General features: G+C 41.4%; 1 protein-coding gene across 6 annotated transcripts in view; it reads left to right on the forward strand.

Moving 5' to 3' along the window:
* Window positions 1-16,885, forward strand: part of LOC147011848 (NACHT, LRR and PYD domains-containing protein 3-like) — a 64,305-nt gene that overhangs the window by 31,886 nt on the left and 15,534 nt on the right. For all 6 annotated transcript variants that reach the window (XM_085857256.1, XM_085857257.1, XM_085857253.1 and 3 more), the window contains 7 exons: window positions 4,213-4,293; window positions 5,126-5,209; window positions 5,363-5,443; window positions 6,583-6,666; window positions 12,976-13,056; window positions 13,959-14,042; window positions 16,449-16,529. In XM_085857256.1, coding sequence (XP_085713382.1) covers window positions 4,213-4,293; window positions 5,126-5,209; window positions 5,363-5,443; window positions 6,583-6,666; window positions 12,976-13,056; window positions 13,959-14,042; window positions 16,449-16,529 — 576 coding nt within the window. The remainder of the gene's footprint in view (window positions 1-4,212; window positions 4,294-5,125; window positions 5,210-5,362; window positions 5,444-6,582; window positions 6,667-12,975; window positions 13,057-13,958; window positions 14,043-16,448; window positions 16,530-16,885) is intronic.

Consider the following 16,885-nt stretch of genomic DNA (forward strand, 5'->3'; position numbering starts at 1 on the left):
TCTGTTCTATTCACCCTCTCATTTTCCCAAGGTCATCTGCCATCTGCTTGGAAATCTGCTAACGTCACTGCCCTGCATAAAAAAGGTGCAAAAACAGATCCCTGTAACTATAGACCAATCAGCCTTCTCCCAATCATCAGCAAGGTTATGGAATCCATCATCGCTTCAGACATGAAATCCTTCCTCTTCTCCAATGGCTTGATTTCCAATCATCAATTTGGTTTCAGACCAGGTCACTCTACCCTAGATATGCTGCTACTGCTCTCCCATCAATGGATGGAGGTCCTCAATGCCAGACAGGAAATCCGAGCCGTATCCCTGGACATATCACGTGCTTTTGACACAGTCTGGCACCCTGCCCTACTCACCAAACTCTCTGCCCATGGTATTCAAGGCCATCTCCACTCATGGCTCGCAGACTTCCTCTCCTGTCGCAGTCAACGTGTGGCCCTAAATGGAGTTCTTTCATCCCCTCTTCCTGTGCAGGCTGGAGTTCCTCAAGGTAGCGTTCTGGGCCCTGTTCTTTTTCTGGTTTTCATCAATGATCTCTCGGACTCTCTGGAAAATCCTCTATTTCTCTTTGCCGATGACTCAACCCTCTGCCGTACCATCTGTCATCCCTCAGCCCGGCAAGCAGCAGCTTCTTCGCTCACTGCAGATCTGGATAAAATCACAAACTGGTCCAACACGTGGAACATGTCTTTCAATCCAGACAAATCTCACACTCTCACTATGTCTCTTGAAAGGACCGTTTACAAAACCCCCATCCACTTTCTCAACAATCCTCTGGAAGAAGTCTTTTCTTTCAAGCTTCTGGGTCTCACTATCTGCCATGACCTTTCCTGGGAAAGTCACATTTCCAACCTTGCCTCAAAGCCAGTCGCCGACTGAGAATCCTCCGTCGTGCAAAGTCCTTCCTCGGCCCTCTTGAGCTCCTGACCACTTACAAAGCTTTTGTCCGTAGCCTGATGGAGTACTGCTCTCCCCTCTGGGCTGGTGCTCCTGCCTCCCACCTTTCTCGGCTTCACGCTGTCGAAACCAGGGCTTTTAAGATCATTGGCATCTCCCGCAATGAAGCTGAGTCTTTGGGCCTCTCACTCAATCACCGCAGGTTGGTCGGTGGTCTTTCTGTCTTCTACCGACTCCTCTCCAGCCTTGCCCCCCCTGCTCTCTCTGCGATTTTTCCCAACCACATTTCCACAGGGCGCTCAAGGTCCGCCAACAACCCCCTTCTGGTAAAACTACCAAAATCACGAATCACTGCTCATCTTCACTCCTTCATTCCTCTTTTTTTCCCGCCTTTGGAATAAACTTCCTCACTCTATTCTTTCCCATTCTTCCCTCCAGGCTTTCAAAACAGCTGTTCACCACCACCTCTTATCTTCCCCCATCCAAATCCTCGATCTTTTCTACCCCGATAATCCACCCAAGCCCACTTCCTTCAATTCTCCTGCTTTCCTTCCTGAAAGTCCCTTTAATGTCCATCTTCCCCTCGCCATGTTCCCCGTCCCATCCCCATCCCTCTCCCTTCCACAGTTCACCTGTGTCTGTTCCCCAATGTTTTGTCCCTTCCACTCCCGCCCCTCTTGTCTCATGCCTCCTTGCTGTGAGTTGTGTGTTAGCTCTCATACGAGCCTCGACCAAGGTATACAAAAAAAAAAAAAAAAAAAAAAAAAAAAAAAAATGACAGCTGTACCATTGAATGTACCAGCAATCGATCAGAGAAGGGTTTCAAAATGTGTAGACTCCCTGCAGACGTGGAAGGAAAAAACAAAATGGAAAAATAAAGGTATTTTGTCTGAGAAGGAAACGGACTTCACTGTCGTTTATGTACTAGGTAAGTTGTAGTCCCGTGCGTGTGCATTTACGTGTGGTGCTGTAATCATGTTGTAGTTGGCAGTTGGGTGTGTCTCGTAAACAGACATCAATCGTCATCAAAACATCAATAGATAATTAATGACATATCAAGAACATCCTGGCAAAGTTGGTTATAAGTAAACATATCACTTGTGTGTCTGTCAGGTAAGTTTGTTAATTAATTTATTTATTCGAATTGGTCTAAGTGTTGCAGTTAACAATGAGCAATGGTAACATGGTTAATGAGAGAGTTCATGAAAATATAAAATAACTAGAAGGGCACTCGGAAGAGCGCGTACCTCCTCCCAAATCTGGATCTGGATTTGGATCTTCATCAAACTCGAATTAATTCGGCCTTGTCTTATACCCAACCTGTCCACCAAGTTTTGTCCCAATCCTTCCATAACCTTTTGAGACACCCATGCTACATATCATTTTAGTCCGATCACTCATTAGTGAAGAATCACGAAAAAAAGTATCGGATCCGGATCTGGCTTCGGATCTTCACCAAAATTGAATCGATTCTAACTTGTCCCACACCGAATGTGTCCACCAAGTTTCGTCCGAATCTGTCCACAAATTTTGAGATGTCGTGTTATATATCATTTTTTGCCCTATCTCTCAATGGTGAAGAATCACTTAGAAATTCTTTTCGTCGGATCTGGATCTGGATCTTCACCGAAATCGAATCAATTTGTCGTGGTCACACACTCAGCCTGTCCACCGAGTTTCATCCGAATCCGTCCACAACTTTTTGAGATATTGTACTATATATCAGTTTCGCCCTATCTCTCAAGGGTGAAGAATTACTTAAATAATTAGTAGATCCGGATCCGGATCTGGATGTTCACCAAAATTGAATTAATCCTTCCTTGTCATACACCCAACCCGTCCACAAAATTTCATCCGAATCCATCCACAACTTTTTGAGATATTGTGCTGTATATCAGTTTCGCCCTATCTCTCAAGGGTGAAGAATTACTTAAATAATTAGTAGATCCGGATCCGGATCTGGATGTTCACCAAAATTGAATTAATCCTTCCTTGTCATACACCCAACCCGTCCACAAAATTTCATCCGAATCCATCCACAACTTTTTGAGATATTGTGCTATATATCAGTTTCGCCCTATCTCTCAAGGGTGAAGAATTACTTAAATAATTAGTAGATCCGGATCCGGATCTGGATGTTCACCAAAATTGAATTAATCCTTCCTTGTCACACACCCAACCCGTCCACAAAATTTCATCCGAATCCGTCCACAACTTTTTGAGATATTGTGCTATTTATCGTTTTTGGCCCAATCTCTCAATGGTGAAGAATCACTTTAAAAATTCTAGTGGTCGGATCCGGATCTTCACCAAAATCTAACCAGTTCATCCATGTCACACACTGAACATGTCCACAAACTTTCATCCGGATCCGTCCACAACTTTTTGAGATATCCTGTTCACAGACAAATAGACAGAATGAAGTGAAAACATAACCTCCTTCACCTTCGGTGGTGGAGATTAATTAAACATTTCGTTTTGAAAAGTTTCTCCAACCGTTTTGTTTAGTGAAGCCACTTGGCGCGCGTTTAAGTTTCAATGGCAATACCATGGTTCTATACCTGAGGTTGGAAGGCAGAATAAATGATTTGATCACAATGAGTGAAAAATGTTTTCAATTATGAAATAATGAATCGCCACACCAGGGTAGGAAAGCCGGGAGGTATGCATGCTCACTCTGTGTAGCCTGGATTTGAATCCCAACTCGGCTATAAACTTTCAGGCAGGGTGATTCATCATTGTGTGTGCTGTCTCTCAGATGGATGATAAACTGGGTGTCACATCTGCTGGAATCCCTCACCCCTCTCCCTCCCTCACCCCTCTCCCTCCCTCACCCCTCTCCCTCCCTCACCCCTCTCCCTCTTTGATTTGGAGTGAGCCTACTGGTGGGGTACAAAGGTCGCTGCATGTACGAGCATGCATGCATGCAGACCCTTGCCAGGGAGATAGTGTGGGTTTTAAATGCTCATGGCCCAGGTCTCAAAAGTATCCGTATTCCTGTGTGTGAACGTGTACGTGCAAGTTGCTGTTGTTGCCTGCTGTCTCCACATGGTGGGTGGGTTTCATGAGGTGAAACAGAGACCTGCCAGGTGTGTGTGTGTGTGTGTGTGTGTGTGTGTGTGTGTGTGTGTGCGTGCGTGTGCGTGCGTGTGCGTGTGCGTGTGCGTGTGTGTGTGTGTACATACAGGTTGTCTCTTTTCATTCTTATTTTTGTCTTCCACATGATATTATATGATATGGATGCATAGAAAAGGAAACACTTTGAGGATTTTTTTTTGTGTGTGATTTTGTTTTTATTCGCAGGTTGGAAAACTGTCAATTGAGTGCCATTTCTGGGCCTGCTTTGAGGAATCTGATTAACAACAGCCACTTGGAGGTTCTTGAGTAAGTCTTGAACTACTGTCCGAGGCTGCTTGTTCCTTTTTTTTTGAATGAAACATGATATCAACAAGAACGGCACTCGGTCGAGTGCATACCTCTGCCAGGCTGAAAAGTTTACGTTTTGTATCCCACTGATAGGACACGTCTGCATCCAGACCATTCGTCCTCATCACACACCAAAATCTGATCAGCTTGTTCTTGTTACCGACACAACTCATCCACCAAGCTTTGTCATCATCCGTCCACAACTTTTTGATACATGGTTTTTGGCACAATCTTTCAATTGTGATGAATCACTTAAAAAAAAAAAATTATAAGTTCTGGGATCCAGATCTTCACCAAAATTGAATCAATTTATCCTTGTCACACACACAACCTGTCAACCAAGTTTTGTCCAAATCCATCCATAACTTTTTGAGATATCCGACTCACATTTCCAAATAGCCAGGCAGACAGGAGTGAAAACATGACCTCCGTCCACCTTAGGTGACGGAGGTCATAAACAAAACACTTCATGACCCTGAATAATAATAAGTCACGTCCGTGTCCAAAGGAGGCCATTCAGTTTCGCATTTTTAATATGGCAAAGCCGAGAAACGAACAAAACCCTTTAGAATCCCCCTTTAGAATTAAACACAATGGTTTAGAAGGGGTTCTTCTTCATTTTTGACAGACGGATGGAAGGACATAGCCAGATATTGAAGCAGCTTCACCACTTAAAAACAGCCATTGTTGTCAAAGTTGTCCTTAAATGTCTGCACACTTTGTCACAACTGGCGAACAAACCTGGTGTAATTTAATGTCGGTCTCTTTTTTTTATTATTTTTGCCCGCAGACTGAGATTGAATTCCATCCGGGATGAAGGCTTGGAGGGTTTGGCTGATGGCCTGATGCCCGAAGCAAAGCTGCGGAACCTCCAGTGAGTAACTGATATTGATGTGCTGGCAAATAGGGGAGGTTGGGAGAGGGTGTGAGGGTATCTTTTTTCATATCAAAGTCAAACAACAGCATGATATTCATGATATCTTTCATCACACTGTAATGTTACGCCCTGCAACCTCCCTCTTCACAGGCTCCTGGACTGCGATTTGAGTGCTAATTCTGTTCCTGCTCTGACAAGCATCATCAACCACAGCAATTTGGAGGTTCTTGAGTGAGTTGTATTTTTCCATGTAAATCTGTGGAGCTTGTGCATAAATCACGCGCAGGACAAAAAGTATACATCAATGCACTTCAATGTGAATTACAAGGACATGAGTCAACATTGGACAAATGCATATCGCACGTAACATTTGGACCTGGGTTCCGAGAACGTCAAGCCATTGTTTCAGATGGGAATGCTAAACAGGCCAACTGAAGTGCCTGGAGCTGTTCTACTGCCATCAGGCCTCTTTGCTTCTGAGCCCCAGCATGAGAGATGACATGCCGCCCTCTCCCCACCCCTACCTCTCCCTTTCCATCTCTCCAATGCAATATTATCTACCATTTTTTAGACACCACACTATCTATTGTCTTCCATATTATCTTCAAAATTAAGCCTGGTGTTGGCTTAGTGGTTAGGATGGTGGCTTGGGATCCCAGGGTCCTGAGTTCAAGCCCTGCTGGCTGCTGAATTAACACCAGGGGGTTGACTTAGCCTGTCATCCTTCCGAGGTTGGCGAAATGAGTACCAGTGTACTGGTCCCGGTGTATGCCCCGGTTAGAATAGGTGTACCATATCCCTGTGTGTCGTAAGAGGCGACCAGGGTTGGCGTCAGGAAGGGCATCTGGCCATAAAACATTGCCTCAAGAAAAAGCCAAACCCCTGCACAGCAGGGAAAAATGGCTGTAAAAATGGTCATTTTATTTTTATTATCTTCAAAATTCTTCATCTGCATAGCACACTGTATTATTATTGGCTATGAAAATTAATTGGTCTTGATCCTGCCGCTTCTCTTTCACCTTAACTTGGCCCTGTTCTCACTTCTTCTCCTGGTACTCGTCTTGCTTCTTGACCTTACCTTACTGTTGCTCTTGATGATCACTATAAACCAACCCTGCAATTGCTCTTACCCCCGGTCTTTGCCCTGACCTTACTTCGACTCTTGCTGTTTGTTCCAACTGATCTTTACTTGCTCATTCCACTTTTCTTTCACTTAAAGTAACATTTTTCTCACAGTATTGTAATAATTATGACGTATGATCACCAAGTTAGACCTTCAGCAAAAGTAGTGAGAGCACCAGAAGCTTGCTGTATTTGTCAATGTAACATTGGGTATGATACTATTTGAACTTCAACACCTTTTCATTCAGCTTGATTTGCAATGACGTCGGTGATGAAGGCCTGGAGATGCTGGCTAATGGTTTGAAGCCGCATGCAAAGCTGAGAGAACTTCGGTGAGTGTCTGTCCTGGGGAGGCATTGTGCCCTAAAGCATCCTGAGCCTGCACAAAGCATACTATACCGGGAAACTGGAATACATTGCACATGGCACCAAGTGCATTGGAACATCTCTATCAGCTATTCTTGGTTAATGATGTATATATGTATATATATATATATATATATATATATATATATATATATATATATATATATATATATATATATATATATATACATACATATATACATATACACACTACCGGTCAAAAGTTTTAGTTTTTACTGAAATTTAAACAGTTCAAGTCCAGTAAATAACCTGAAATGGTACAAAGCTAAGCGGAAACTGCCAGAGGTTAAAAAAAAAAAGTTTAGCTTAACAAAAACTGAAAAATAATGTAAATTTCAGAGTTGTTAAAAAAGACCCTTTTCACGGAACAAGTAATGGGTTAGCAACTGCAGCTGTTCTGCAACAATATAAGTAAATTAAGCCTTGAAAGTTAATGTAAACAATTCCTCCAGGTGTCCCAACTTTTGTTGATTAGTTACAAACCCTCTCTCTGTATAAATGCAGTGTTGTAACAGATTGTGTTGCTACACCCTCTGAAGCATTACTTGGACAAAATTGCACTGCAGGAAGTAGTATATTGCTATCATAATGGTGAGAAAAAGACAATTAACAAAGGAAGACAGACAGACCATTATAACCCTTAAAAGTGGAGGTCTTTCCTTGAGAGAAATTGCATAGAAGCCAAGGTGTTAGTGAGTACAGTTTCCTACACCATCAAAAGGCACTTGGAAACTGGAGGAAACTCTGACAGGAAGAGGTCTGGCAGACCCAAAGCCACAACACAATCAGAAGACAAGTTTCTGAGAGTCAACAGCTTGTGTGATAGGCGGCTCACAGGACAGCAGCTTCAAACACAGCTTAACACTGGTCGAAGTAAGGAAGTCTCAGTTTCAACCGTGAAGAGAAGACTTCGAGCTGCAGGTTTGACAAGTCAAGTGACAGTAAGAAAGCCATTGCTAAGATGGCAAAATAAGAAAAAAAATTTTTTACGGCATGATTACGACCCAAACATACCTCCAGGCTGTGTCAGAACTACTTTAGAAGAAAAGAACAAGACTGTAGGCTTCAAATCATGGAATGGCCATTACAGTCTCCAGACTTAAACTCCATCAAGCTGGTTTGGGGAGGAACTGGACAGAAGGGTGAAAACAAAGCAACCTACAAGTGCAACACATTTGTGGGAACTTCTGCAACAGTGTTGGGAAGAACTTTCCGAACAATATTTGATTTTCATTTTAGAAAGAATGCCACGAGTATGTTCGGCTGTTTTATCTGCAAAAGGTGGCTACTTTGATGAGTCAAAATTTTAGATTAAAATTTTCAACAAAACGATTCCATGATTTCTTTTTTATCTGCAATTGTTTATTTGTTCTATGCTTTAATTTCAAAGTTGATTGAAACAATAAACTGCTTAAATTTCAGTAAAAACTGGAAAAATGTGGGTGTTCTAAAACTTTTGACCAATAATATATATATATATATATATATATATATATATATATATATATATATATATATATATATATATATATATATATATATATATATATATATATATATATATATATATATATATATATATATATATATATATATATATATATTGCCGAGGCTTTGGCACTTCATATCGTTGGCCAAGAAAAATGCTATAAGGGGTGTCCCAATGCACTCCAATTTCCTCTGCTGTCGTCATGATTGTATCGCATCATAAATCATGTCATTCTCTCTGCTCCCTCTCACCCAAATGGTACTTGGAAAGTGTTGGAAATGGATTCTGTAACTGGTGCATTGTAAATGATAAGTGGGTGAAAAACAGAATGGAATTCGTTACCTGGACAATAATGACTTTAAAAAAGGAGACATTGTTTGACTGTTTAGGACCGTTGGTGAAAATAAATACCAAAAAAATCAAACTGCACTCAGCAAAACAAGTAAAAACAAGAAAAAGAGCAATCAGAGATTGCAGACCCTCGCCAGGGCTTTTTTTTGAGGTGTTTGTGCAGTTTTGTGTGGTGTTTGTGTACTGGTGTTACGTAATTAATAAGAGACATGATTAAAACTGCCACTTTATAACTGCTGGTAGTGATGCCCGGACACCAATGCATCCCACTTTGATGGGACACCTGACCCTGCCCCATGATGTTTTTTTATTAGCAGTGTCTCGCATAGCGAACGCTGCTCATAGAGAGCTCGGCGTTGTTGTTGTTGTTGTTGTTGTTCTTCTTCTTCTTCTTCTTCTTCGAAAACCTTTATCTTAGGACTCAGCTCCTTTATATACAGGATCCGGATCTCCTTAAATACTAAACACCTGTACACATCCTCGCATTGAGGGTGCCTTTTGAGAGCGTCTATCATGAACTTTTAAATATATTCGGACATTTGCTTTAAAGTTTCAAAAAGTTCATGTTACTATTTAAAGATTATTCCATTTAATGTATTGTAATTTCGTAAATACATTATTTATTTCGTAAATACGTAAATACACTATGACTGGTCTCGCTATTGGCTTAATCAAGGCACGTGACGAAATATCGGAAGTTGTTGTTGTTTTTTTTGTTTGTTTGTTTGTTTGTTTGTTTTTTTGTTAGCCGACAAAACCTTTAGGACGCTGCTCTTGGACACATTTGTCCTTGTTATTATTCAATTGAATTCAGAATGGGATTAAAATCAATTCAATTCAAATCAAATGGAAGACCAAATCAGTACAGTCCTGCATTGGAGTCATCAGAAAGAACCAAAACAAGCAAAAAGCAAAGATGAAGTCATCATGAGGAACCTGGATAGGATTCACATTTCAGCTGCTACTCCTGTACCCTCAAAACCATCCAGGCACAGCCAAGTGAGCCTTATTCCAAAAAAGAAATAAAAAAAACAAAAAATAACCCAGATCAAAAAATTACTTAATTCTGGCTGCCAAATTATGAGTCCGATCAAGTTTAAATTTAAAACATATATTCCCCTTCACTACTGGATCAGGGATGTGAAGTTTCACTTCGATTGATTAAGCGGTTCCAGAGAAAAATTTAATATTTTTCTTCAATCTAATATGGCTGCCAAACCATGTGACCGATCAATTATTCCTAAACAAACTTGTCCACCAATGGCTTGGGGAACATCTGTGTGACGTTTTCCCTCGATCTGTCCAGCTGTTCTGGAGAAGATTTTTTATAGGTTTTAGGGTAAATTCAATATAGCTGTCAAACCATGTGACCGATGGCATCATATGTGCGAACCTTTTGTTCCTCGTGGATGGGCGGTCATACGAGTAAACTTTCGCCTCGATCTGTTCAGCCATTTCAGAGAAGAAGATTTTTGAAGGTTTAAAAAACAAACAAACACAATATGACTGCCGAATAACATGGCCGATGACATCATAATTATCATGAAAACATTCTACACGAGTAGCCGCTCCTATGGTGAAAATTTCATCTCAATTGTACAAGCAGTTGCGGAGAAAAACACAAGTTCTGTGTGGACAAACAAACAAACAAGCAGTCATAGACTGGTACTTACGAAATCGTCAACTTGACCTCTCACCTTGTCAAATAAAAGCTGTCTCTCGAGAAGGTAGTGACGCAAACCAGAAGTTTCTACGATGATTCTGCACCAAACCATCAAAAATCGAATGTTTTGGATGTTTGACCTCACTGTGACCTTGACCTTTGACCGATTATGACCAAAATCTAATCAGCGCTAGCAATCACCCTCCTGAATCACGTGGTGTAATTTGACATTGGGAGCTTCTTCCGTTCTCGAGTTATCATTTTTGGATGTTTGACCTCACTGTGACCTTGACCTTTGACCGATTTTGACCAAAATCTGATCAGCACTAGCCACCACCCTCCTGAATCACATGGTGTAATTTGACATTGGTCGCTTCTTCCGTTCTCAAGTTATCTGTCCCAAACCATCAAAAATCGAATATTTGACCTCACTGTGACCTTGACCTTTGACCGATTTTGACCAAAATCTAATCAGCACTCGCCATCACCCTCCTGAATCACGTGGTGTAATTTGACATTGGTAGCTTCTTCCGTTCTCGAGTTATCTGTCCCAAACCATCAAAAATCTAATATTTGACCTCACTGTGACCTTGACCTTTGACCGATTTTGACCAAAATCTAATCAGCACTCACCATCACCCTCCTGAATCATGTGGTGTAATTTGACATTGGTAGCTTCTTCCGTTCTCGAGTTATTGTGCCTACAAACAAACAAACACACAAACAAACACACACACAAACACACAAACAGAGGACGGAAGTCATCAAGATACTTATGAAATCTTTAGATTTCGTAAGTAACAAACGGACCCAAATGCAATACCTCTCCTTCAGCGAGGGTAACTACAACGGTAGTCAGAAGATCGCATCCCTCCGCCAGGCTGAACAGTTTACGTTTTGTATCCCACTGATAGGCTGGATCTGGAACTGAACAAAAATCTAATCATCTTGTTCTTGTCATCTTTAACCAACTCATCCACCAAGTTTTGTTCTAACTTGTCCACAACTTTTTCAAATATCATGCTGCATATCGCTTTGGTCCCATCTCTCAATGGTTATGAATCACTTAACAAATTAGAAATACTCTTCACCGGATGCGGATCTGGATCTTCACCAAAATCGAATCAATTCTTCCTTATCACACACCCAACCTGTCCACCAAGTAGTTTCGTCCGAATCCATCCACAACTTTTTGAGATATCATGTTGGATATCATTTTTAACCCGATCACTCAATGGTCAATGCCCACTTCGAAAATTATCGAATCTAGATTTGGATCTTCACCAAAATCAAATCATTTCTTCCATGTCACACACACACACCCCACCTGTCTGCCAAGTTTTGTCTGAATCCTTCCATAATAATTGGAGATATCGTCATATATTATTATTGGCCGTATCTCTGAATGGTGAAGAATCACTTAAAAATTCTAATTGCCAGATCTGATTCCGGATCCGGATCTTCCCCAAAATCTATTCAATTTGCCCTGATCGCCCAGCCAAGCTGTCCACCAAATTTTATCCGAATGCGTCCACAACTTTTTTGAGATATCCTGTTCACAGACAGACAGGGATGAAAAAGTAAATATTCAGATAATGTCAAATATTTTGTGACAAAATGTGATGATGAATTCAAATCGTCATTTACAGTATTGTAAATACCAATGTCGAGTTGAGGGTGACTACGTCACCTGCCTTTCTCCTTCCAATCCCACTCTTTCCTTCAAGACAGCAGGCAATGGGTATCTTAAATCTATCCATTGCCTCATCTAGCCCAACCTTACATATCCCCAAATGTTATGCATCCACTTGTACCCTACCAGTCATTTGTGACGCCTTTTCCCCTTTGTCATTTATCATTTCCATGGGCCATGGCACGTGAAGAAAGTAAAAAGAGTAGTATTGATCCAAAGTTAACATTGTGTTTGGATGTGTGTACACTACCAACCGAGAGCAGGGCCTTTGATGAGCAAGGTAAAGAATATATCTGTGTGGACAAGAGTTGACCTTTATTTATCTAAGTTGGCCTCCAAAGCTCGTTGTTGACTGTACATCCTAAGTCATGGAATGTCTTCTTTGGTTCATCTGAACTTTTACCCCAACAAAGCCTTTATGTGCAGCTTTATGGAGTACTACCCTCCACTCCGTAGGCTGCACGTCACCGCTTGTAACCCATTTCTGGTGAAACTCCCAAAATCCAGACTCATTGCTCACCTCCACTCATTCATTTGTTTCACTTTTTTCCCCCACTTGTAGAACCAACTTCCTTAATCTCTACAATCTCATTCTTCCCTGCAGGGCTTCAATACAGCTGTTCACTATACCACCATCTCAGGTCATCCCCCTTCTGCAATCATGATCTTTTCTACCCCCATTAACTCTTCCAAAATCCACCTCTTTCCAGGTTTATAGTTTTTCCTTCCACTTCTGTGATTGAGAGTTTGTGGCTATATCGATCTTGTTCACCGCCACCCCTCTGTGTCCTCCCCTTGCCCCCATTCTTCCCCACATCACTTATTTCTTCACGTCTCCCTCTATTTTGTCCCTCACCCATGCTGTTGGTGTGCCCCCCACCCCTCCTCTCTCACAAGCAGAAAATTATATCTCCTGTTCTTTTCATGCCGTTACGGCTCGGTTGTAGCTGTGTTGCAGCTCCTCATTGCATTGAGCCTCAACATTGTATACAAAAATAAATAAAAAATGATGACCCTTCTTTATTCCTGGCACAGTTTGATTTCTCTTTTTTTTTCAGGTTATTCCGCTGCAATTTGAGTGCCAATGCAGGTCCTCCCCTGAAGAAGATTATGAAGAAGAGCAACTTGGAGATTCTCCAGTGAGTTCTCAACTGCTGTTGATGCTGTTTCTTCCTTCTTTACTCCTGTTATAAATCGCTTGATATTCATCGCCACCCAAGTACCAGACAATTACTCAGTCCACTGCTTCAACAACCCCAATTATTCCCACCTTCTCGTGGGGTCAGCCGGAGAAACCTTTTGGTGTGAATTGAACCAGCTGTCCAGGACTGCACAAACCGACTGAAAGCGGAAAGAAGTTGTAATTTTTTCAAGGTGCCGACAATAACTCCCTTCCTCTTCGCGAAGGACATTGTGGGATCATAAACGTCCACAAACTAATGCTCGCAGGCGGGACATCCAGCTTAATGTCCATCAGAGGGACAACCTGCCTGCGAAGCGCCGATCCAGCAGTTCAGCGGTGGGTTGCGGATCAAATTCAGACCAGTCAGCCGAAAGGACAAGTGTGCTACCTTACGCGGTACGCACCATCCTGTAGGGTTCAGCAAAGCACCAAAACCCTTCAGGTCTCACCTTTAGAAATAACCTGCACCATGAAAAATACACTTTTTTTCCGAAACATAAATGCAATTATACAAGGCAAATCAAATCAACTGCAACGCACGATGCTCAACATAACTCATTTGCTCAAGACTGGATGACGCTGTACTCGCAGAGTCCCTTTTTATTTGTTTAAGAAAAGTGACATGATTGCAATGTGCTTAAAGAATATAAATGGCATCTGAAATAGATTAGGATGAAACTTGATGGAAATAGACAATGTAATGCTAAACAGATACACGACTGCTTGACAGATGAATGGATTACTCTCACCGTAAATCACCGTGACATTGATTGAGGTATCATGACGTATTGATAGTCCTCACTTCCCATGGCGGTTAGTATACCACGATCGACGTCCTGTTCTCTATTATTCCTCCAGTTTGGATGAGAATCGTATTGGTGATCAGGGCCTTGGCAGTTTGGCGGAGAGTCTGGTGCCCCCAGAAACTCTGAAGGAACTCAGGTGAGTTGGTTTTCTTGCTGTACGTGGTGTGGTAAGAAGGGAAGATTATAATTTCTGCATCTGATGGAAATTCAATTTGCCATTGAAACTTTATTTGTGCTTTTATTCTCCAAATGTGGGCCGAAGTGAGGATGGAAAGTTAATGTCACAATATACCTGGGAATAAAAATTTGTTTTACTTTTGATTTTTTTTTTTTTTTTTTTAAATCTCATTTTCAACAAGAAGAATATACCGACCTCTTTTGTCTGTCTGCCTGTTGTGGACGAATTCAGTTCTTCTCTGTCAGAGTCTGAGACCATTTATTAACAACAAACGTGCGCATGGAGAAAGAAGAAAAACAAGACACAAGCAACATCAAACACGATCCTCTTTCTGCCCAAAATGCACACGGCGACGCCCTTTATACTATTTTGACAGGAAAGACGAGGAAGGGTGAGACTTTTGGCAAGGGTTAATTAAGGGGAGCGCTGACAGGCATAAGGGAAGAGGACTAAGAACTGCAACACACGGCCACTTCAGGAGGGAGGGGAGGATATGGACACGCTCATGGAAACAGTTTGCAGATTCAATGCCAGGTCAGCCTTGAAGAAAGGATAAGTTTGGGGAGGAAAGGCAGTGAGTGGGTGGAGGGATACATATTATGCTCAGTACTTTGAACATGCATTCTCAAAACACCAAGCATGTTTTCATGCAGCAAGCAAGGCCTTCGCCATCAAAAGCCAATATAATTATTTAATTTCCCTCAGACAGCAAGGCGTCTGTTGCAGTAGCTTTCCGGGAGTTATTTAATTTCCACCAGACAATGGGGTGGCAGTAAGGCGTTCTTCTCTTCACCAGCTGGGCAGTTCCACGTAAACATTGGAGATACTCGTCTTGGTCATATGTATTTCAGTGAGATAAAAGCACAAAAGATTTCGTAAGAGACAATTCTGCTTTACTTGTATGTTCATCTATATCACGATGGAGGTCAAAAGACTGTCAGGGAGGGGAGAATTTACTGACAGTCATTTGACTCCAGTACAAAAGTAAGACCTTATTACCTTCGCCACCGAAGGTGAAGGAGGTTATGCTTTCACCCCTTTCTGTCTGTTTGGCTGTGCGCAGAATTTCTCCAAAAGTTGCGGATGGATCCAGATGAAATTTTGTCGACAGGTTCGGTGTGTGACAAGGACGAACTGATTAGATTTTGGTGAAGATCCAAATCCGGATGTGGATACAAGAATTATTTAATTTCTTAAGTGATTCTTCATCATTGATAGGGCCAAAAACTATATAGTACTGTATAGCATGATATTCCAAAAATGTATTGGGCCCGATATGTTCTTGTGGATCAGGCATTACATGGCGGAGGTATGCGCTCAACTGAGTGCCCTTCTAGGATGATGCTGTGTTCAATTTTAAAAAGTACAGTCAGCAACAAGTGAATATAATTGAGAATAAAATGAATATAATTATTTTTATTCCACACTGTGATCAGGATAACTTCAAAAGTTGTGGACAGATTTTGACGAAACTTAGTGTAGAGGTTTGGTGTGTGAAAAAGACATATTGATATGATTTTGGTGAAGATCCGGATCTGAGAATTTTTTAAGTGATTCTTCACGATTTCTAGATAGCGCCAAAAACAAAATATAGCTCAATATCTCAAAAAGTTATGGATGGATTTGGTGGAGAGGATGGGTGTGTGACAAGAGCAAGCCGATTCGATTGTGGTTAAGGTCCAGATGCAGATTGGCTGATCAGTGGGATACAAAACGTAAATTGCTGAGCTTGGCGTACGTGCTCTACCGAGTTCCGTTCTAGATTTTTCTGATTTTACTATTTGCAGGATTCAAATACCATGGTTTTGACAACAACAAAAATTTCCAATGTGAATGATAAATGACTAAAATGATAATTAGAACGGCACTCAGTAGAATGCCTACCTCTGTCACGCAATGCCTGATCCAGTAGAATATATCAGGCCCAATAATTTTTGTCATATCTTGCTACATATTGTTTTTGGCCGCATCTATCAATGTTGAAGAATCGCTTCAAAAATTATTGGAGCCGGATTCAGATCTTGACCAAAATTTAATCAATTCTTCCTTCTCACACACACACAACGTGTCTACCAAGTTGTGTCCAAGTACGTCCACAACTTTTTGAGATATCCTGCACACAAACAAACTGACAAACAGACAGACAGCGGTGAAAACGTAACCTCCTTCCACCTTTGGTGTTGGAGGTAATAAATGCAACCAAACTGTAAACTTCTGTAGTAGAAAGGTGAATAATAATCACAGAAGTAGGAATTGGTTTTCACATTCTTGGGTCTATAGTTGGGGGAATGCAATGAATGGGTAAAGTGTGTCACCAAACACTTGAACTCTTTTGTCCTCAGTTTCTCATTAACTTTGTTTCAGACTTGATTACTGTTCCCTGACGGATGAAGCGCTTCCTATTCTTTTCAGAATTTCTTGCGTCCCGAGCATCAAGCAGATCATGTAAGTGAGACATCATTGTTGTTTCTGGTTGTTGAACATCACACACCACACTCTACCTTGATTCTCAAATAAGATAATGCCAGGCAAACCCTGAAAGATGTCACGTGACACCAGACGCATAATTAGACGACAGCACTGAATGTTCTAGTGAAGCTTTCAAAATAGTTGCAGAGATTTCAGGCCATCTATTATTTGTTAAATATGCATATATGGTGGAATATGAGACCCCCTTTCCCCCAACACACACACACACACACACACACACACACACACACACACACACACACACACACACACACACACACACACACACACACACACACACACACACACACACACATATTGTTGTGGGCCGG

The sequence above is a fragment of the Eptatretus burgeri genome, chromosome 15 (assembly GCF_056783735.1).
Source record: "Eptatretus burgeri isolate ZD-2024b chromosome 15, Ebu_testis_v1, whole genome shotgun sequence".
In the NCBI taxonomy this organism is placed as follows: domain Eukaryota; kingdom Metazoa; phylum Chordata; class Myxini; order Myxiniformes; family Myxinidae; genus Eptatretus; species Eptatretus burgeri.